Source organism: Zosterops lateralis, assembly GCF_965231275.1.
Source record: "Zosterops lateralis genome assembly, chromosome: 8".
NCBI lineage: Eukaryota > Metazoa > Chordata > Aves > Passeriformes > Zosteropidae > Zosterops > Zosterops lateralis.
In genome coordinates, this window is record NC_139768.1 from 15,945,313 (window position 1) to 15,969,260 (window position 23,948).

At 41.4% G+C, this 23,948-nt stretch overlaps 1 protein-coding gene across 1 annotated transcript in view; it reads left to right on the plus strand.

The window, feature by feature from the left end:
• Positions 1–23,948, plus strand: part of CNNM2 (cyclin and CBS domain divalent metal cation transport mediator 2) — a gene marked incomplete at its 5' end in the record, with an annotated part of 116,159 nt that overhangs the window by 73,612 nt on the left and 18,599 nt on the right. Inside the window, 3 exons of the mRNA XM_083865991.1 lie at positions 14,831–14,974; positions 20,763–20,900; positions 22,992–23,161. Coding sequence (XP_083722117.1) covers positions 14,831–14,974; positions 20,763–20,900; positions 22,992–23,161 — 452 coding nt within the window. The remainder of the gene's footprint in view (positions 1–14,830; positions 14,975–20,762; positions 20,901–22,991; positions 23,162–23,948) is intronic.

The window sequence follows — 23,948 nt, forward strand, 5'->3', positions numbered from 1 at the left end:
AGCTGTTACACTGCCTAAATATTTTACTGTCCTGCCAAGAGCTGTTGTTCTGCCAGACATGTCATCATCTTAATGAATAATAGATTTGAGCTCCTGATCACTTGTGATCTTAAAAGAACTTGATGTTCCTGTGAAGCTGGGTAGATGTGCAGTTCTTGGCCCCAGGATCTAGAACTATTCTTGTTCTGTGGTCACCACACTGGTCTAGTCTTGCTCTAGGTTAGAGAGTGGTACCCTTGCCTTGTGCTCTGAATTGCTGAACCTAGTATATAAATAATAATTTCCAGCCATCAAGAAGTGATAATGCTGTGAGATGGGACAGAGATCTGTAAAGTTTTGGTAAGAAAACCCTGACATGTTACTGTTTCAGTTGCACAATTGAGTTTATTCATCCTCGGTCCCACTGGCTTTTGCAGTTATTTGATGCAGCAGCAGTAACAGGGGAAGAGAGAGACAACTTAGCATCAGGAGCTTTTTGCTAAGAAGGGAATCCAGTTGTCATGGAAATAAGCAGGTGAGATGCCACCAGCCTTTAAAGATTGAAAAAAATATTGTAATTTCTGTAAAGCCATCTGCCACTCCTATTACACACAGCTATTGCCTGAGTCCCTCCACTAAGTTCTATGAATAGTGCTTTACATTAGTTTAATTTAGAAAAAAACCTTGATCTGCTAATTGTTCAGGTCATGCAAGTGTTCTTTTTATTGATGGTAATTGTTGTGGAACTACTACAAAAGTGTGTGGCCTTTATTACTGAAAACTCTCCTTCTCATGAAAGCCAGGATTTTGTACTCATCAAGGAAGGCATTCAGGCAAAGGGCTTGGGCTCAAGCAGATGGGATGAGATGGGTTTGAAAGTTGGGGTGTTCTTCATCCATTTTACTAACTTCCCTAGGGGCGTGGAAAGGTATTTAGATTCTACCTTTTTAAAAAATATTTCTCCTATTTTCTGCTTGTTTTATTTCCCTCAGCTTAAACACTGAAATGGATTAGTCAATTTTACATTCATCTTCTGGTTAAATGCAAGAAACATGGTGTTTGGGACACCAAACCATGGAGGAATAATTAAAGAGTAGAAGTCAAACCTTTCAGACTTGTGTAAATAAGTCTTGAAGAACTTTGGCACCTTCATGTAACTACCAAAGTACGTTTTTTTAATACAGATGGACCATTACAGTGTGGAGCACGCTTAGAAGGGCAACACTTGTGGTAGTCATTTGATATGCTTTATCTTAGGGAAGCTGATGGTTTTCTGTTACTCAGGAGATGGAAGAGAAGAGGACCCCAGGAAGACCTGTTTGTGCCTCTCTTGTGGTTCATGACAGATTTTGTTGGAATGCAGGAGGAAAAAAACGGGGAAAAGAGTGAGCTAGATGTCTCTTCAGTGAGAGCCTCTTGGACTTGTCTCCTCGTTTGTTTATTTTATTGTGTATTTCTTGTGTCAGAGAAGTTCTCAAGGGAATTTACCATTCAGCATTTCATGCAGAGATTATCATAAATCCAAGAGGTTTTTTTCTGCTTTGTGTACTTTATGGCAAAGCTCCCTGGAACTTTAATTTTTGCTGTTGTTGTTGTTGTGTGTGACTTCAGTTCCATGAACTAATATTAGTTATACAGTGAGGAGACATCTATATATAAACACGGAGTTTTGTATGTTTCCATATATACTCATGTTTCTATATATAATCAAAATCCTTTCATAGGAATATTTTAAAATATGTGTCACATTTTGTTGTGTATTTTATGGTGGGAAAGTCTAATCGGAAAAAATGCATTTAGATCTTGTGGGACAGTAAGGTAAAATAGCTACTTGTGTGAACTGGATCTTTTTTTAGATGCAGGCACTACAGAAATAGCCAAGTGATAGCCCCTCTGTGAACTCCAAATGCATTTCCTTTTGCCAGGGCGCACTGATCTGTTTGTCTAACCCTTGTAAGGACAGGGATGCAGTGACTGTGGCCAGGCTCCTGGCTCCTGGAAAGATGGGGACCTTCACAAATGAACCTGCTGTACGTTGAGATGCAGAAGACTAGATCCTACATAGTTCATAATATTTAGACTAAATGTATGTTTGAGCTCTACTCAGAAATACATGAAATACAATTAAAACTAAATTGTGCATGTCATTTTTATTCATGGCTTTCTAGTAAATTTGTTTGGGTTTTGTTCTTTACTATTGAGAAGGAATGGCAACCTCTTCCTGCACGTGGAAACTATAGCAATAGTTTTAAGTTTGTTGTCTTCTGTCATTTGGAGGCTGCCATAGGGTCTGTCCCACTCTGCTGTGAAGGAGGTTGTTTGGGGGGATTAGTGGAGGGGTTTTTGTCTGGTTGTTTTTATTTGATTTGGTTGGGATTTTGTCTAGTTTATTTTTAATCAGTTTGTTATTTTTTTCCTTACCTGCCTTAGTCCTCCATAGCTTTAAAGTAATTGATTTACAAGTCAGAAATACCATGTTTCTGTAAGTTTCATAAAAATGTGGTTTGTGGGTAAGAGAGGAGATTTTTCATATTGCACCCTCTGAGGTAGAGATGAGAGCTCAGCCCTGACCTGTTCTGTGCAGGCAACATCACCTGGCTCTAGCTGCATTTGTGGAGGGATCTTTCTTGAACAAACACAAGATGCAGAAAACTCAAGAGTTGCAGACCCCAAGAAAAGGGTCGGGCTGGGAATGTTTAATTTTCCAAATTCTCGTGCTCCAGTCCGCGGATATTCTCCTGTGAGCCACATACAGTGACAGACATCCGTTGTGCTATTGTTAATACTCTAGATAAATACTGTTGTTTATACTATAGATTTAATTGGAAGTCCTCAGAGCCTAGCAGTCTGGTTTTCTGGTTGGGGTCTGTGCTGCTGTGGCGTACCCACAATGTTTGGATTTGTGAGCAGTCACGGAAGATAACAGTGAGGCATCTGTATCATATGTTGCGTGACCTGTTTGTCCATGTCTCTTCTAGCAGAAGTTTGAGTTGTTTTACTTTAGCATTTATTGGGATGCAGAAGAATTCAGCTTAATCCTAGCTAAAAATAAACAAATGCAAGGCAGAAATCATGGCAGTAGGACACTGTTTTTCTGAGGCCATTTCCATGGGCAGAGTGTTTTGGAGATGGTGGTATTGCATTCTTAGTGTTATGGGCAAAGCTGTATGGATTACATAAGTTTTAATTCATCCTCTGCCCTCGCAAGGGGCTTTAAACTGCCCTGTGCTGGGTTCAGCCGTGGTAAATGAGGTTGTCTCCAAACCTAGTGGAGTTAACACTTCACTGTAACTCTTTTTAGTGTTGCAGGAGTCGTTGAGTACATCCTGTGAACAGATCCAAGCTGTGTGTACCAGGTGATTCACACAGACACTTGTGAGCTCTTGCTGTCCTGAGATACCTGGCTGCACTGCTATTACATGGTGTTAGTGTAAGAGCTTAGACAGCTCTAAGTATTGGGCTTAGGCAAAATCAGAGAGATGCTCTAACACACACATTTAAAAACAAAGGTGAACAGTCTTAAAAAGACAGTAGAGATCTGTCCCTTGCCGGAGGAGATTAAATTAAAAAGTGTTCTGCTTAGATCAATAACCCCATTCATTCCCTATGAGACGTTATGCCACAAAGCTTGTTCTGGAATAAATTTGTCAAAATAAACAGTCTCAGAAGTCAGGGATATTAAAGCTGGTATTTAGATTATTTGTGAGCAAATACATTCAGATTAGTTTTGGATGGGGCTAAAGTAATGATAAAGACTTCTGCTGAATAATAAAGAAAACAAGACTGTCTCTGCTACATCTTCTCTGAGCTAAGCATCATGGAAGAAATACTATTCTCACAGAATTCTTGTTATGTCACTAAAATATTACAGCTCTTCACTTCATGTAAATATTTGACAAGGAGAATTTGAATAATATTGTACTGTAGGTGTGAGTCACATGTCATCCCCTGTCATCACTACCCAGCAGTTGGAAAACTGTTGAAGCAATCCTGATTTAGTCTTCTGGAGCAAAGAGACTCTTCATCACAGCAAAAACAGCAAGTGGCAAGTTCACAAATTCAATCTTTTAGGATTCCTTTTTCTCCTCTTCATTTATCTCCAGTGTCTTTTTGCTCAGGGGCAAGGCTCTCACTTCCCCTTATCTCCAATTCTTCCAGTGGCTCTTGCTGATTGAGCAGGGCTTTGCTGTCTTATCTGAGAGGCTTCCTTCCTCCTTCAAGAGCTCTGGAGAAACTCAGCCTACCAGAGGGCTATGCAGGGTGGCCCAAAAAAACACTAATTAAATGGTTGTTCACAAAAGGAAACTTTAAGAAGTTTATATATCACGTCAGTAATTAAAAATATCAATAGCTTAATTGCCACGGAGATTGGTCTTTGAAGTTCCCATTTCTAAAATATGATCCAGTAGTGCCATTTTTCAGAAAATTAATCTTGCCTTGTGTAGTTGAAAAGATGATGTTGTATTACTAATTCACTTGAAAATCTTACATTTCTGAGTAATTGATAACTCCTAGGAACAAAGCAAGGCAATTTACATTTGTTCTTGGAAAAGAGTAAGAATGCATTCAGATCTACCATTAGAATTGTCATTCTTTCAAACAAGGCAGTTTTCTGTAATCTTTCCTTTTCCTGAGGGTGATGAGTTAGCATTTGAACCAATTCTTTCAGCTTCTTTGTGTGATGTGCTTTAAAAGTAACACAAGGTCTACTTAAATCCTTAGCAAAGTGCAATATTAGGGGTTTCCCCCTTCTCCGTATATTATTGTATTATTATTTTGCAAAAAACCTGCAGTTTGCAGGCATTTAGGTATCTGTGATGCCCAGTTTTGAAATCACAGGTGCTCTTCTGTCTTTCTGCTTTGATGTCAGACAATTCCAGTATGTTTTGGGGGTTTTTGGGTGGCTTAAATTACTCCTTCCCCAACATCCATACCAGTTGCTGTGTACGTGTTCTCGATGAAGAGGCATGGATCTGGATCCAGCTGTGATCATGAGCTAAAATTGCACCAAAGCAAAGTGAAAATGTGACCTATGAAAGTTTAAATCGGTTGCTCCTGTGAAGTTCTCGGTTCTGTAACTTTGGGTCTATCTTGGCACTTCTCTACATTTAGGTGTGCCATACCTTTAGTTTTCAAAAGAGTCACTTTGCAGCCGGAGGATATTCCCCCTTCCCCTTGAATTTGCTGCCATTGTGAAGCACAGTTTTGTGGCATCTCTTCCTGCAGCGCTACCCTCAATGGGACCTGACCCAAAGTAAAAGTCAGTGGGAGAAGGTGTCTGTGTTTCTGGTGCCTGCAGATTGCTGCAGTGCCCTTGGTGTTGTGCTGCACAGTGCTCTGTAATGGCAGCGTGTGGATCCCTGTGCCCGTGTTGCGCTCCAGAGAAACAAACGTGCAGTGTCAGAGCTCACGTGGCCCCGATCCTGCGCTCGTGCAAAGTCAAGGTCACTGGTCTGGTTTTGGGGGTGTGTTTATCCCACAGCTTCGGGCACTGTGGCAGTGCACACACTCTGAGTGCTCTCGGGCTTGTACAGACCCTGCTGGATGAAGGTGGTGTCACCAATTTAGAAAGTTAACAGGGTACCTTTTTGTTGATCTTCCCCTGGCTTCTGCCACAATATAAATTTGAAAGCCTTGCATTGAGCTTGAAAAATCTGATGGCGCCATCGACCAGGCTGGGTTTGGAGCTGCTGGAATTGCAAACTCCATGTGATACAAATGGCCTGAAGTAAAACAAGTCATTAAAATAGAATATTAATGAACTAAGATGCTGGTAACACAAGAACCTTTTTAAATTTGTATCCTAAGTAGTGAACTAAAAGTAAACTATAGGAGCTGATGATGATTACAAAAAAAAAAAAAAAAAAAAAAAAAAAAAAAAAAAAAAAGTATATCCAGCCCCAAACTCCTTTCATGATCCACAGCCCCAAGATGCTGCTCTTCCTTTTCAGCTCATGCTCTTTGCTTTCAGCACAGTTTAGGTCCTTATGTAAGCATGCTGGCCTCAGCTAACCTTCTCCTAATGTCCAAACATGTGTCTGTTGTGCCTTCTAGTACTTTACCTTTGTCAAATTTAAAATCCCATGGTGTAGATGCCAAAATCTAGAAGCTCTGTGAATTAAACCCAGTGTGTTCTAGGAATTGAGGGAGGGAGGATTAGAAGGATGGATTAGATCAGTAGGATTTTTGGCTGCAGTGATACAGAACAAGGCTGTTGTTTCTTTTGGTGTTGTGTTTTGGTTACCTGAACATCAAAGTCATCCGAGTTCATTATTGTTTTGGATTGCTATTTTTGCTGCTCATAAACATACATCTCTTGATGTTCTTGTTTTCATTAAGTGGATTAACTCTTGGTTTGTGGTAGCAGCCTGTGGACTGGAGGAGACTAAGGAGGTGACAGTTTCTCTCCTGAGCCCTTATAAAAGGCTCAAGAAATTGTCTCCCCCTAGGGCAGGGAAGGTGGAGGAAGTTGGGGTGGGACAAGTCATAGCAGCAATGCAAAGCTGCAGGAGGAGATGCTGAACAGGGGTCATTGCCGTGGGTTTTAGGCTGAAGGACACATCTCTCAAAGGATTCAGCATCCAGCCAGCAGCCAGGCACCACCGATGCCAGAATCCAGGACCCCTTCTTTCCATCTGCTGGACTGAGGTCTGGGGAGGACCTGGAGCTTGGAGCTCAGCAAACCCAAGGTTTTGCACTCCCTCTGCTGGCGACACTTCTGCTGGCCATTGCCTGCTCTTCATCCCTGAAGGAATGCTGAAATCAGTAGGACAATCTTGAACAAACAGTGAAGTAATAAAATTAGTATGGCTCCTTTTTAGGGTGCTTGAACACTAAAAAAAATTCCTGATTTCTCATGCTGTGGAGGTGCAAGTCAGTAAGGAGATGCATTTCTTGCACTTCTTTCCAAAAGGTCATTACTTGCCTTGGGAAGTGAAGGCACAGGGGAAATCACATCAGCATAAGTCACACTTCAGTATCTTTTGAATCCGGTGTGAAAGACTTGAACCATGGCCAAGAATGACTTCAATATTCTGTTTGCTTGCCTTAAATTTTATCCGAACTTTTTTATTCTGTGTCAGTCCGAATAGTCCTAGGCCTCTCTCCAGATTCAGTATTTTCTCTTCTTGTTGCCACTTCTTCTCTCAGCTTTAGTTTGCTGCACTTCTGAAGTGGTTCCTTAATTTTGTTTTTAAACTTCCACCCTATTTCTCATCTCAAGCCACCAGTGTCCTGGTGTCACAACCCTGTACTCAGGTTAGAGCCTCTGACAGGTGTCCAAAAATACTTTGGTTTTGGGAGAGGTTTCTTTCTCAAGTGTTAGGTTTTCCTTCTCTTCCTCCTACTTCAGATCCAGTGGTTACCTCTCAAAGACAGAAAAGCACTTCCAGTTTTGGGAAGCAGCTTGTGTTTGTTCATTTACTGGGCCGAACTCAGAGTTCTGGCCAACCGTGAGAGCAGCCCAGCTGGTGGTGTGTGTTTTACACCCTCGTGGACCCTGGTTTTTGTTAACCCCAGCTATATTCAGCACAAATTCCCTACTGCAAAAGCACTGCTTGATTGGGAAGCATTGTCATGCTGTTCATAGCACCAAAGTCATTAGTAATGTTCAATGAGTTTCTGAAACTTTTTCTCTCCACTTTTCAATTTCATTTGTGATGCCTGCCTACACCTTGTAATAGTTTTCCCTAAATATTCACACATCTGATTCTTCCCTAAGATTTCTGCTCTGACAGCAGTGCTCTGAGTTGAAATTATATTTTTTCCTTTCACTCAAATTATTTCTGGTTCTCAGCTAATTTCTTTTACTCATGTACCTATGGAGACTTCCCAGCTTCTGATCCGAGTTGGTTGCCAGGTTCGATTCAGTTGCAGGTAAAAGCTGCAGGTTTCTAGAGCTGTGCTTTCACGTTTAGAAGCAGCAGCAAAGCAAATTAAGTTTGTCTCAGTGTGTGTCTCACCAAGGTCCTACCAGAAGGGATTGAAGGGAAGGCAGCAGCAGTTGAGTTGGAGTGCCTACACTGACTGATAGGCTGGTGTAGATGGAAAATGTTAGCTCATTGCTTCTCTTCCATCTGCCACAGGGCACTGCAGAATTATTGAGTCCTTTCTAGGAGCTTTGTCCAGTCAAGTTTTCAAAGCTGCAAGTAACTGAGCTTCTGCCGTTTCCCTTGGGAAAGTATTCCTTACAAATACAATTCACTGTCAGGAAGTCATTCTGAAACTCTCCCTGATTTTTGCTTTTTTTGGTGTCCTCCCACTAAATGGACTTTAACACAAAGAGTCTATTTAAAGAGCTACTTTTTTATTTTCCTGTGAAGGCTGCTGTGGTTTCTAGTTAATGTTTGCATGAGACTGAGCTCTCTGGTTTAAAGGAGAATCACTGTATTCCCAGTGGTTGTGCTGATACTTTCACTTATTTCCTTTGAGGGTCTGGATGGTTTTCATGTGGCTGAATTAAATGAATGTTAGTTATCAGGTTCCCTTCCCAAATATATATTAAAAATTATATGTTTTGCTGCTGAAAAGAGCAGGATGTAAAAAGCCTAGTCTAAACCTAGATTATGTTTTTGCAGAAGTTTTGGGTTTCTCTTGTTTTTGTGAATGGTGTTGTGTTATGAACCCAAAGACAGTGTGCACCAGTTTGTGTGTGTGTGTTTGGAGAAAGTAGCAGTCTGATTGCCCCACTGAAAATAATCAAAGTGAAAAAGCAAAGAGCATGAATGCAAATTTCTGCTAATAGAAGGGAGATTTAATGTCCTTGAACTGTTGTGCAGAGAAGAAATTTAGAAAAACACTTTTTTTTTACTTTGGTATAATTGCTTGCAAGCCAGGGCTACTCCAGAGAGAGTTATTTTTAATGGATAAATTATACAACACGTTTTAAAATTGATTGTTTTGAATAATGTGTTGTTGAACCTCTGAATCTCACTGACAGACCAGTGTTTACCTTTGGACAAATCAGTCAAAACAAAAACAGTCCTGTAAGATTAAATAAGGAGATTTTTCAGAAGCACAGATTGTTAGTTAGCAAATTCAAGGGCAGCTAAACACTGCATGGGATTTTTCTCCATGCCATTGAAGGCATATTAAACAGGCTATGGCTTAATTTTCCAGGGCACTAACCAACAGCAAACAGACTCAGATTACTGGTTTTAACAAAAATGGACTACCCTGATTCTTGTTTTACCACAAACTGACTTAACAAGAATCTTCTGTTTTATAAATGTCTACCACAGCTTTGATTTAACACTGATTTTTGGGGTTTTTTTTAATTTATTTTTTTATGGAAACCAGGGGCCTTTAGGGAGATCTGCTGCTTGCAGGTGGGAAATACCACCTACAAATCTTCCCAGTTACTGAGTTCATAAACCTCCTTCAGAAATAGAGGCATTTCAAGTTTCTTTCTCATAGTGTAAGCTTATACATATCACTGGAGGTTGTGGCTCACTGCTTAGAGCCCTTAAGTTACAGATTTGCTGTTGGATCAGTCATTCCTGGGAACCTGTGTTTGCTCTAAAGCTATGGCAGCAGAATGGTCATTTCCTGCAGTATAGTCTGGCTAGTGGTATTGTTTTGTTATTACATTTGGTCACATGCAAGGCCAGATTGTGGCATTCCAGATCAGTAAAACTTGCTGTCTTTATATATCCTTATGTACTGAAGCTTGGCAGGTTTTTTTTAGAAATTCAGGAATGAAAATACAGCAATGAAGTTTGGCCTGCAATTTCAGCCAGACCTCCCATCAAAGTCTCTTAAAATCACTGGATGATGTAGGAAGGGACTTCTGGAGGTCATCTGGTCCAACCCCCTCTTTGGAGCAGCCACGTTTGAAGTTGGTTCAGGTCACTGAGTTTTGAATACCTCCAGAGCTGGAGATTTCACTGCCCCTCTGGGTCCCTTTCCAGGGTTTAACCACCCCTTGTGAGGAACAAGTTTTCATTATTTAAATGAAATAGAGTTTCCATGTTTGAAATTTGTGTTTGTCTCTCATCCCATCAGTCTCTAGCTCAAAGGACTTTAGTTTTGTGTTCTCTGTAGCCTACTACGAGGTGCAGAAAGACTTCTAAGTCCTTTCTTTTTTAGCCTTTTCTTTGCAAGACTCAACCAATGCAGTGCTCTCTGCTTTTCCTTGTGCATCATGGGCTCCACCCCCAGCTCATCTTAGGATCCATCTACCGAAACTGTTTCAGTTTCTTGATGTCTTTCTTGTACTGGAGAACCTCAAACTGAATGCCAGTGCTGCATTTATGGTTTCACAGATGTCAAATAGAGAGGAATAATCCATTCCCTTGACGTGCCAGCTGCACGTGTGCTGACATCAGCACACAGCTCCTTTTCATAGCTGCAGGGACACGCTGCTGACTCCTGGAGTGTTTGCACCCAGTCAGTCAGTCCCCAGTGCCAGCACATGGGGTTATTTTGTACCAGGTTTATTACTTTGCATTTGCATTTATTGAACTCCATAATGTGTCTGTCATCCCATTTCTTCTGCCTTCTGTGGGGAAGTGACCTGTGAGAGTGGGGTGGGTACAGCTCCATTGAAATGGCAAAACTGTTCATAGAGTCAGGATCTTGTGACTGACCAGAGCAGATCTTGGAGAGATGTTTTCATCTCTGGTTTGTGAACTGCATGACAGTAATCTTGAGGTCCTTGCTCTAGACATATAAATGCCTCAGGATCAAAGGGAGAATTTTCCCCCATGACATATTTTTCAAGAAATTGTCCTGGTACAGTAAGAGAATGAGTATTTCAAGCATTTCTGTCTTCCAGTTCTGTTCTGTGTGATCAGTAAATCACATGGACTCCCAGAAGCTCATTCTGAGTTCACTTACTCATACGGATTTAACATCTTCATGTTTCTTAATTAGCTTAATAAATTAATCAGAAGTTCTACAGAGCAAAATCTAAGCTCAGCTGCAGGGCTTTGAGCAATGGGATGAGACTGGATTTATATTTACCAAAACTGCTTGGTGCTTTAGTTGCCTGTGCATGTAACTGTGAGACTGACATTTGTCACAACTGGTGCCTCAGCCCTTGGTGGTGTCACTGTACAGGGGAGAAGCTGAGGCAAAAAGCAAATGCTGCCTGCCTGTGCCCACAGAGGAGTTGTGGGTCACATATCACATTTCTGCCTTGATTGTCAGATCTGGCAGTTTTGCAGAGCTAAACTTGCTTGCTTGCCCGCTTGCTAAATCTCATTGTATCCACACCTAAAACAAGGGATTAAAGTAGCATTAATGTCATCTATGAAGTATGGTTAGAGACTGTGGCCAGAAAATCAGCGAAGTGCAGAACTTCCCATACACCTGTTTTCTTTGTTTTATTTGTGTTCTGCTCTCAAAGCTCTAGGAATATTATATCCAGATTTTTTTACCTGCTGGATGTTTATTTTATCCGGCTCCGTACTGGATGTGTATTGTATGTCTTTAGCAGTGGAAATACAAGCTGAAACCTCTCTTTTTCAGTTGAATAAAATAGTATGACAGTTGCCAGTGGTCCAATAAAGTCTTTGAATAAAGCTGTAGCCAATTTATGTTTCAAACACTCAGAGGAGTCATTATTTTACTTACGGGCCACTTTTACAGTTGAGCACATGCTGTGTTGTGCTCTTTCACTATGTATAAAGAGGTTTTTGCACTCCTAGCTTTTCCTTTAACCTTTTATGTCTTGATTACTCCCATACGTGCAGGATATTTTGCAGTCTTCTGTGGTGAGAGGGCAGCCAGTCTGGGAATGCATCTTCTTAACATCTCTGTCACCACTTCTGATGTGTGTTCCACTGTCTGGTGATTTCTTGCAAATTATTGGATCTAGGTCAAAATTATCTTGCAAAGACGCAAGAAATGTAATTTTCGGATCTGATCTGTCTCACCAAATAATTTTGTGAGCATTGGAGCTGGCAGAAAGGAAAGAGAAAACTTGGGAACAAAAGGCAGACTTTTAGGGGCAGCTTGTTAGATTGGCTTAAATTCATCTGACCCCAGCAAGTGTTGGGTTGATGAAAGTCTGGAACAGGAAAACCTGACAGTCAGGAGGGAAGAAAGGTTAGTGTCACCATGTGTGTGGATAATTCATCTCTTCTCAGCAGATAAATCATCTGTAGCATGTAGTTTATTTTATAATGAAGGCAGAACTGAATATTGATGCTACCCACCAAAATCCAGCAATGATGACAAGTTTCAATGGTCTTGATACTTTGGGTGATAAGTAAAAAAACCTTAAAATCAGAGATTATGACAGAGCCAGAAAAAGGTGTTCCTAGCCTTCTTTTTCATTGTAGAAAGTGCAAAATGCCTGATACCTCTCCATAACTCCTGTCTTCCCAGCTCACTTTGCTTAAGAGAGCAGCAGCTGGTACAGATTTTGGTCACTCAGCTCATATTAGGTGCTATTGCTTGGATCAGAGTCCTGCAGCTGCTGAAATGAGGAGAACATAACATATTTTAGGGATACTGAATTCTTGGTGGGGACCACTCTGGTGGGGAGGGCACGCAACTTGTTTTGTGGATGAACCTTGTGCACAACTTCTCATTGTATGTCAGCTCCTCAGGTCCTTCCCCAATCCCATTTTCCTAAATCTCTGATATTACTTTAGATGTGTTCAGGACTCCATTGTTAGAAAGACTGTCCTTTTCAAAATTTCACATTTCATCACCTAGTTCAGCATTATCATAGGCAGTGCAGAAGTGGAGGAAAAGGCTGGAATTTGATGATTTTGATCAAAGCTGAAACACGAGTTGATAGCATTGTCTTTTGGAATTTTTGTTTGGCTGGTTGTTTTTAATTTAACTGACTTGAACAGATCTTGCCACTTAGTAATATGTGAGAACAGATATCCTGGGGAATTAGCACCTGAATAAGCATGTGCTACTGAGCTGCTGTGGTCTGTGATAGAAACATTCTTGAAGGAGCTGTGTCTTTTGTCTTGAAAGCAAATATACTAATGTATGAGCAGGCACTGGGAGATAAATTAGAATATTTGTTTTGTCTGTCTATTTGTTTTGGGGTTTTTTTTTCTGGTTGTTTTGTTTTGTTTTTTGTTTGTTTGTTTTTTGGTTTTTGGGAGAGTTGCTTGTTTGTTTTTTGGTGCTGCAGTTCTTATTCAACATTGCTATGTTGAAAGGATATAATTGGAGTAATATATTACAGGGGAGTTGCAGTAATAATAGTGCTTAAATCTTTCCTGTTTTTATGAAGTCACTTTAATGCTGTTCATTGAGCAGTAGAAAGAGCTGGAAGTCTTGCAAGGAATGCAGCAAAATAAAACCTGTAAAACTTGGCACAGTGAAAGACTTTCAGTACAATATGAATGTTGATACTTTAAAAATCACGAATCATCTTTCTATTAATTTGCTGTAGAATAAGGTCTCCTCAAGATAAGACTCAGCAGTGCTGTGTAGTTGGTATTTAAAGTATGTCCATCTGCATCTAAACGAGTAGCTCCAAGACAATCAGATTATGCAGTAGTTACTTTGGTGAGAATATCGCCTAAGTGGAATGGAAACTTCATTTTGAGTCTAATATTAGACCCTGCTTTGGAAAATTCCTTTTAAATGATCACAAGCTGGGAATAGCAAAAGAATTTAACTTTCGACAGACAGCATTCACCAAGAATTTGTTTTTAACTGCTTATGTTGGGTCCCTGGGAAAGCAGATGTGAAAAACTTACCAAAGTGAATTGACTTGACCTGATGCAATGTTTATATCAGTAGTTGATAAGTTTTCCTCCCTCGTCTAATTTGTTCGGGATATTTTCATTCTTTAAGCATGAGTAAGCCTGGGTTGGAATAGTTTAAATGCTTGTTAGTCTAATAATCTGAATCTTAAAACAGGCAGACATTATTGCCTATAAAGGGGTCTAAGCAAAGTTGAACTATTTTGGTTGTATTCCACAGTTGGGGATAAGTATAATTTTTGAGACCAGCAAAGAAGAATGTGAGACACTGTTTCTTACCTCCTGATAGTTCAGAAAGCATATTGATGTCTGTGTGTTTGTACTGCAAAGTGCCACTTACATTTGGTGGACCCTTTGAATTAATGCTATTATTGATGCAGCTTTACAAAGGACTGGTTTTCAATGGCAACTGGAGAAACTGGCAACCAAAGGTATCAAGGCCAGTTTGAAGGGTCATGATGATGGTATTTTTACCATCATTATTCCTATGGCAGAAAGGACTTTAGGTATCCACTGTCAATGATGCACAGCTCAGGAATCTTTAGAACTACTGCTAAATCTCGTCTTTGCTTTTCTCTTAGTTGATCAGACAATTGCTTTGAATATTTTAATTAATTAATTCCTAAATAAGGGGTCATCATCCCATATAGAGAATATATAAATAAATTATTTTTGAGGAAGAGAGGCGGAAAAGAGGAGCTGATGGATGGGGCTGACTTCTCCCTAGCTCTATCCTGTCCCTGTGCTCCTGTGGTTTGGTCATTTTTGCTGTTTTTTCCAGGCTTGAGGAGAACATCCATGGGATCTCGCTACAGAGGAGGGCTCCAGCCTGGCCTTCCTCTGCCAAGGCATGAGACAAGAAGCAGAACAACAAGATAATATGATGAATTCAATGTCAGGGCAACAGTTTTGCTGGAAAAGACATTAGAACAATAACACTGATCTCTTTAGCTCTCTTTTAGGGCATTAGGTGGATTTATGTGATGCAGGAATGTGTGTCTCAGACAGAAATTAGATTTTAAACATCTGTTAAAGCTTTGCCCCTTTTTTCATGAAGCCTGACACAAATTTTTTGTCTTTTTATTTATACCTGCATGTCTCTACTTCTGCTATAATTTCTGATCATTCAGAAATTTCTAAAGTGTCTAAATTGCTGATCTGTCTTCTTGCAGGCAAGTCTCACCTGGCTATAGTGCAAAGAGTAAACAATGAAGGAGAAGGGGACCCTTTTTATGAAGTCCTGGGAATTGTCACTTTAGAAGATGTGATTGAAGAGATCATCAAGTCTGAAATTCTGGATGAAACAGATCTATACAGTGAGTAGAAATATTTGCTATTTGTTTATAAATCAGAAGAAAGACTGCATCCAGCAGCAATTGTATTTATAGCTGTGTTTTGAGAGATGTTACGTTGCTGATTTAAAATCTCAGTAGTCAAATTGTTGAGGAAGTTTCTTTAACAAAATGGCCTGCAGATTCTTCAGATGGTTGAAGTAATTTTTGTTTTTGCAGCATGGGAACCTCACTCCCTTAGGCTGAGTTAATTCAGAAGCAGGACAAGTTTCTTTATTTGATCCTTTTACCAGGAAGGTTTACATCTGCAACAATCTATTCTCTCTTGCCAGCTGTTCACCACTGAGGCTTGTTAAACCTTTCTGTTACAATGCTCAGTGATCTCTCACATTTTCCCCTATTGTCCCTCTGCCTCAAGGGCCTGTAGTCCATGTACTGCCATACTTCAGCAAGAGGCAGGCAAATATGCCTCAAGGAAGAGGAATGGAATCTCTTTAGAATATCTGTCACTCATTGAGAAATCTTGAGAATAGAGAGTCTTCCTCAGGGCTGAAAACCAGCCTATCCTAAATGCCTTCTTTTTTTTTGTCACTCAGCACAGCTCCTTCCTTCTTTGTGTTAATGTCTGTTGAGAGAGATGATGCTGCAGGTCAACCATTACCTGGGTCTTGAGAGATCTGGACCCTTTTCTTTCCCAGATTAAAGCTTGGCCAGTTACCTAAAGTGTCTTTCCCCCCCACATTTGCACAATCTGGCCTGTGCATACAGGACTTCCTTTCAGTCATTCTTCATCTGTCTTATCTGCGGTTTGATCACTTGCTGGCAAATGCTGTTTTTCATTACGTGTTTGCGTGCAGCACAAGGATGTCTCCAGATTCTATTATAGTAGAAATAATAATTTAAAGTATCTTTAACACTGTTCAGCTCTCCTTTGCTTTCTTTCTCTTTCCTCATGGAAGGGATAGGAATGTTTCTACAGCATTTTTTCAGGCCAACCCAAGCATCTTCTATTCTCCCTCCAAGCCAAATGCCCAATGAGCACTTAATACTGTGGGATACACTTACTTGTTTTTGCCTGAAATGCTTTCTGTACCTAGTCAGTATTTTATCAGTATTTATGTACCCAAATGTTCATGTAAATCACAGTTGTGTTTCACCGTGTGCTGAACAGTCTAATTACTATGTAAATCACAGAAGTCCAGTCAGTATTGATTTCTTTTTATACCTTCACAAGTGAATTGTTGGGCTAATCAGTTACAGCATAATGCTTTTGCAGGCTGAATTCAAACCCTTTTAGACTCCAAAAAGATACTGTCTTTATCTACCTTTGAGATATTTTCATGCATCTATGAAGGAAGACACTGCATATGCTTTCAATTTCCCCCCCCTCCTTGTTTGTTAAGAGAAAACACACAGATCATACTGTTTTGTTTTTCAGGACAAAAAAAACCACCTTTGCCTATTAATAGGATGTTGGAGGGCAAGGAAATGAGAATTTAATTTTACTACCTGAAGGCTTCCTATATTAACAAAATAGATCTGGTGAACATTGAGTTCACTTGAAACTCTCCTTCCTGGGATAACTTTTTATTATTGAAAATTCCACATTCAGAACAGGAAGGAAACTTCCTAGGCCTCCTGGAAGATGCAGGAAATTTTAGGGAGTGACTCCTGCTAAGTACCATGAAGAACTTCTAATTTCTTTATGAGGAACTGGAGATCATTCCACTGTTTAGACTGAAGGATATTGTAACAGTAAGGGAGAGGGCAGAAAAGAAGCTGTGAGCATCACAGGAAATGTGAGAGGGTTTGGACTTAGGCAGCCAACCTCCAATTGGTTTGGTGATGAGAACGTGTATGAGAATATGGGTTTACTGAAGGCACTTTGTTTTATATGTTAAGGCAGGTTATTTTTGGTGTTTATATCACAGTGTCACTGTTAGTAACCCCACCTCTGATTCTGTTCATTATTGTAGCAGTCTGGCTTGCTCAGCTTAGAACAAGTCAGCTTGAAACCCTTGGACTGATTTGTTCCGTACTAGGTGTTTACTTTTAAAAAGAGCTTTTGAAAATTTCTGGCAGCATTGTTATGCTTTGTTCTGAAGTTTTAAAAATGTTTTGTTTTGCTTTGATGGAAACTTGAAATTCGATGAAATGGCTGACCTTGGTGTTGGAGCTGTGCCTTTCTGTTGTTTCCATGAAAAAACATTTGAACTGTGTTAAGGTGGAAGCAATAGTATATTTACAGTTTTTGCTGAAAGCTGCTCTCACTGCTGAACCCTGCAGCTGAATTTCTGCAGGGTGCCAAATAAATGTGGGGTATGTCTTCATGTGGCTGTGGCTGCAGAGATGTTGGGAGCAAGGAGAAGATGGGAGCAGGAAAAATTATTAAATATGTCTGACCCATCAGCATCTTGGTCGACTGAGTATTTCTGAGGATGAAACTTTGTATGCTGAAAGGGTGGAGAGATGATGTTTCTGTCATGACACATTTCAGCCCATGTCATGATGAAGAGCTGCCAGTGTGTTTGTCTCTTAGTACAGGAAAGTTGTAGCATTTTTCATGGTTGGTGCACTACAGGAATCTGTCCTGTGCTGCCTTGGCTCTAGCCGTGGTGGGAGAGCATTTCTCAACTTTCTCAGAGGCCCAAGAGAGAAAGCTGTATGTTCTGTGTTAGACTGCACAGACTGCTTGCTCATTCTTCTGGTCCAGGTTTGACTGGTGGCCTGTCTTGTTTAGCTTTCTGCTTGAAGATGAGTTTCATTATCTCTTTGTCTTGTCTGGAGCTCACTGCAGATGTGTCCTCTGACCTAAAAACAAAAAGCACAGGAGGAGAGAAAGGACTTTCCCCAGCAATTGCCTGGGTGCATTTGTGGTGCCCATCAATCTGCCTGACTCTCCAACTGAAGGAATTATCTGAGGTTTGAACTGGCTGTTCTGTAGCTTTCTCCAGTCTAAGCAGGTTCCTTCAAGGAAATTCATGCAATAATTCATGTTATGCATCAGGCATCAAAGTTTAGGATTATTACAAGATATATCACAACCTTAATTTTGTTTTGACCACTCATCCTCTGGAGTTCTCTACCTCAGCCCGGAGTTCATGGTGAAGCTTGTTGTCAATGGTTTGAAGGATAAGTCTAAATATTCCCATAACCTACTGAAGATGTTTGCAATATTTGTTGATATCTCACCAGAAATTGTAGTGAGAATATCCCTTATGCATTTAATTGTTCATGTTACAAAACCAAACAGCATCTCAGCACTCTGTAAGCAGAGATCACTTCAGCATGCCAAGGTAACTTCAGTGCCCAAATCTCCATCTCATTTACTGGAGAAAGGACAGACAGGAAATACCTGGTTCAGATTCAATTACATTGGTCACAATCCAGTCTTTGGTTCTTACGTCTTACAAAAACCTCAAAAGTTGTTTGGATAGCAAAGAAAAATTTAAGACCATCCCTTGCAAAAATAAGCCAAGATAATGGCTTTAAGCCATGTGGCTCTGTTATAACCATGTAAAGTTTTTCTTGAGAGAAGATTTTTGGATAAGCTGCCAAGGAAAAAAATAGGAGGAGTTGAAATTGCCCATCCTTTGAGTTAGAGCCTGGGTATCTTACCTTGATGAGTATTATGGACAAAAAGATGTAAGGCATCTTCCCATTGTATGATGCTGGTCTTGTTTTCAGGTACCAGTAGTGCAGTGTGAAGCCTGCAGTGTTACAGCTCTTTCAAAGGAGAAGCACAGAGATGTTTCCCTGTCCCAGAGCCAACACTTGTACTTGTGATTTTTGCCTCCCTGAAGAGAGGAATGATGGAGCTCCTTATGAGAAAACACCTCAGATACAGTGCTTTAAAAATAACATTCTCTGAGCTTTTCAGAAAAAGCAGTTTCTATTCCTCTTACCTCTTACAAGAGGTAGGACCTAGTGAAAGCTTCTAGGCGACTTTTTTCTTAATAATTTTCCATTGCTTTGGTATGCATCTTTCCTTTAACTGCAAGTACAGATAAGGTCTGTCTCAAACTATATTCCTAAGGCAGGGATTGTTTTTAGTCTGTAGCCACTGCCTTCTGTGGTTTATAATCCTGTTTTTGGAAGAGAAACTGCAGTCGCTGATGTAGTACAAGTCTTGGGTAAAGTACTACTAGGGTAAGAGGCTTCTGCTTTCAAAGAAGAAAAAGGGTATGGGTCATCATTGTTCTTTTCCATGTGCCAGGAACAAGTATCTCAAACTTTCTGGTTTGCACTGCTCACAGAATATGCTCAAGATACCTCAAATAGGTAAATTACTGTCAGTACATTATTGCTATTGAGTCTGTGATAGTCCTGTAGTGGAGGCATGTTCCTGGGAAGCTGAGGATATAGATGTATTCATGTCTAAAAGACTGGGTGACTTGGGAAAATCTAGAAACCTGTAAATTACCAGTATTGTGCATTTCCAAGCCTCAGACCCAGCCATTCTGAGCCTTATGTAATCTGTAGCATGTATTTGAACTTGTAAAGGGCTCCAGATCTCAGTGGTTTCCAGTGCATCACTTTAATCATCTTTGCATGCAAAACTCACAATCTGAACAAGCACCCAGGAGTATGTGCAGTTTCACAGTGTCAGTTTCACCTCCACCTCTTTGTGTGCCTGCCCAAATCCTGTGCCATGAATCGATGTGCCAGAGCTGCCTGTGAAGAAGTCCTGTCATTTTACACCAGTTGACTAAGGGTGATAGACAAGTAGCTGTAGTATTCTTAGGATCTTCCCCCTCAAAGGCCCTAGAACCTGAGCTGTGTCTCATCTCTGAGGGGCTCACAGGAATTGCCTCAACACTTGGGTTTCCTGCAGTCGGTGGAGCTCAGAGCTGTCTGACAGCATTCTGCTGCTTATAGCCACTGCCACCCTACATGTGGTGTCACCAGAGAGGAGCAGCACCCTGCCACCTGAGCAGAGACCTCCCTGGAACTGATGTATACCATACCCCAACACACCCATAGCTGTCCACTTACCTGGTTCCTAAATGTGGGTGGATGGTAATTCCTGGCTAGTTTGTGTCTCTTTCATGTTGTCTTTCACAAATGGAGACTCTCACCGCAGAGCCTGTTGATGCAGATGAACCAAGTGGCAAGTTTTTAGCTGAATAAAGGACAGGAGTCCAGGATCACTAGCAGGCAAATACCCATGTCTGAATTTCTGAAGCTATTCTGTACTTTATTATGGCTTCAGTGCCTGTAAAGTGGCCAGAGATTCCCACCTCCAGGCTGGACACCTTGTCAGCTTTCGCTGAAGTTTGGGCAGGACATAAGAAACTGCATATACCAGACATTGGGAATACTTCAGCCAAAGGCATGCAGATTTTGCCATAGCTGTGCAGAGTCACTGAAGCCAATGGTACAGCAAAAGAAATAAGTTATTGTCTATTTCCTCATTGTACCTGCTGGGAATTTTCTAAGGAATGTATATGTGAAAAACAGCTATCACAGCTATGCTTGTAGAACACCACCTTTAGTAGTACTGAGCAAGACTTTTCCCCACCTGAAGCATAACATGCAGAGCTGCTCTGCAATCAGGTGTTTGCAAGCAGAGACTTTCCCCTGACCAAAGTGACAGAGACATGACAGAGGCTGGGGTGCCTGGCTGTGCGGGACAGGGGCTCGTGGCCGCACAACTCCTGATTGCCTGTGGTTCGGGCTTTGCAGAGGGGTCTGCCTGCACCTCGTGCTCTACATGGCCCCCCTGGCTGACTCCGGCCAGTGCGGTTCATGTTGGACCCCGTTCTAACAGAAATCGCTTCCTTCCTTTCTTCTCCCACCCTCCCTTCCCCAGCTGATAACAAGACGAAAAAGAAAGTAGCTCATCGGGACAGGAAGCAGGACTTCTCTGCCTTCAAGCAGACAGACAGCGAGATGAAGGTTAAAATATCACCGCAGCTCCTCCTGGCAATGCACCGGTTCCTGGCAACAGGCAAGTGCGGGTTATCTCCTTCTGTGATCGTGCCAGAGCCTCGGAGGCAGTTTGTCAGCAAAGGCCGCTGAGGTGGGTGGGACAGTACAGGCGGGAAGGGAGGCTGGATTGTGGGGTGACGAGTAATGCCACTGTTGTGTTTTTCTTTTTAAATTCTCTCCTCTCCTGTGTTCAGTGTCGGCATGAACCCTCTGAGACATATACCAGGGGTGGACCAGTAACTTTAAATTGGTCTGAAAGGTAAGGATGAATGCCAAGTGCCGCACTGCATGTCTAGAGTCCGTCAGATTAACGACTAGCAAGTACACCCCATTAGGAAGAGCTCAGGGAACAAACCAAAGAGGACTCGATACCACTGGCCAGCTGGCTGTAATTGCACTCTGGCACCTTCTCCAGAAAAGATGCTGGACTTTTTGCAGGAAGGTCTAAACCTGTTCCATGAGACTTTATGACTCCAAGTGAAAAACTCTCCTGACACATTTAATGCAGACTGCACAGGTGGTTGAACTGTACTCTTTAAAATGGATTTCTGTCTGGCTTGTGTGACCTCCGTTGATGACTTCAGAGGTTTCAGAGGACAGTTGTCTCCATCTCAGAACACCTTGATGTTTTAGCCCTTGGGTGGGCAGTCTGGCAGAGAGACCAGGGCCTTGAATGGTTTCTTGCAGCTGGTATTGCCTTTCGTCGTAAACTTGGTCCTTTCACCTCAGAGATGAGGCCTTTAAACAGGAGAGCTTGTGGAAAAATGCCTTCCTATTGCTTGTGCTGTCTCTCTTTGACATATAAAGACCTGCCACGTGCAGGCCTTTCAGATGGTCATCCTTCGCTGCCGTGTTCAACATATATTCACGGGTGGAAAGTTATAAAGTTGCTTTGTCTGAAGTTTGCCAGCTCCACTTGGAAGTTAGTACTTCCCCTCCTCTAAGATGCAGTAACTGCCTACCTAAATGCTCCTAGTCTGTCTTCATGCTTTATTTTGCCTCTGTGACTTGAAAGAAATATGTACATGATCGGTTATCACATCTCAGCTGAGGGGCAGTAATTCCTTAGAAGGCTCGGACTCCTACGGCTCATGAGCAAATGAGCGTGTCCTTGGTGAAAGGAAGCAGTTCAACAGGAAGATGTGGATTTAACAGCAAGCAAGGCGTTGTTCATGTAGTGTACAAGACTCAATGGAGTTCCATATACACCTGCTCAACAGACATAGTCTTACAGTACTGCTTCTCTACTTGTTTTGTGGATGAAAGGATTGTGTAGCTTAAATACAGGTCTGTTGGTGGAGCCACTGCTGTAAAAGATGAAAGCTACAGTTCTGGTTTCTCTGTTCTAAATTGAGAATAGTATCTTTGGCAGATGATGGGTTGTTAATGGTCCTATTCTGAAATGAGGTGTTGGGAAAGCTTATGAATTTACATGTGTAATTCTCGTCGTCCCTGGCTTACCTCTACCACACAAGGATGAGCTTTTCTGCTTCAAACGGCTCCTAGTTGGAAACACTGAAGATCAAGTGGATAGGGATTGTGTTCTGTGTGTCAGGCATTAATCCCACATGGTTTGAACTGACCTGTACTTTCTCTCACTTTGAGTCACTCCTCTCGTATAAACCATGGCAGCCCCAGTCGTGTCTGATTTGTGTAGAGCATCTCTCTAGAGCAACTTTCTAGGCCCCAAGCAGTAATTATGTTTTTTATTTTACTGAAGTGCAATAAATGCAGTGACTTTAATAGCTTTTAGGGAATGAAAAGCAAATTGAAAGGTTCTCTGTGTCCCAACTGTAAAGCTCTTCGATTTATACGACTCTGTGACTCAGAACTCTCAAGAGGGCAAGACCATCCTTTTCTTTTCCCTTTCAGATGAAGACATGATTTTTGGTTGTTTTGAAAAATACTTCAGTAATGGAAGTTGGGGTGTTACTGTGTTTTTTCCCCTCCCTTTACAAATCTAACAGTCTCAAAAGACAGGAAACCTGCAATTCCATAATGGATCTCTCTGCATCTGTGTGTCTTTTATAGGCAAATGCTTATTAACGAGTATTGCTAACTTCTTGCCAGGCATATGAAGTGTAATGCCAAGTTGTATCTTGTGTTATAGAAGTAGAAGCATTTGGTCCATCCCAGATGTCAGAGAAGATCCTTCTCAGGCTGCTAAAACATCCCAACGTCATCCAGGAGCTGAAATACGATGAGAAGAACAAGAAAGCCCCAGAACACTACCTCTACCAGCGAAACAAGCCCGTCGACTACTTTGTTCTCATTTTACAGGTCAGACGTGTGATTGTGTAGATATGTGCAAAACCTTTTGTCTCCTGATATATCCCCCTCTGCACCTGTTCCAGTTGTTGAAGTTTGTCTTCTTTCAAACATGGATGGGAACTATGGCTCCTGGGAACTGCTCCTGCCTCCTTTATGACCTTGCCAACCTTGAAGAGCTCACTCAGCTGCTTTCACCCTCAGTTAAACCAGTTGTGAAGGATAGAAAGCACTTCCCACTTTCAGTCATCTGCCAAGTTACTTTTCTTTCACTATTCCAAGGATGGACAGTGTAGAGGAATCCCCATTGGCATTGCTCGGAAAATAGGGGTGCAGTAAATGCCACATCATAGGAATTTGGCCAACCTACTTTATCTGCTGTGCCTTTTCCTTTTGCAAGAGGAGGCATGAGGATGGTTTAAAGAAATGACGTTTTTCTGTGCAGTTTTGAAGTCTGTACCTGAGGTGTAGTCAGAAGCACAAGTTTCAATGAGGGCCTTGTGCCATCTACTGAACTGATGTCACCTCCTCCTACAGCCCGGCAGAATACAGACCCTGGGAACCCTGCCATCCAATCCTTTATCCTGCCCTGAGATCCCTGCACTTGCATGGCTTTTAGATTGGAGCTCTGGGTGGTGTGGGAGGACTGTTTTTTTCTGTGTGTTCTGTACTGGATTGCTTCCAGTGCTGGCATCTCCCACATTTTGTTATCAGTCAGGAATGGTTGAATGGCTTAGGTAAAGCTTTACACAGAAATTCAGTTTCTATCTAGCACCATTTAAGCAGGAATAGTCCTTCC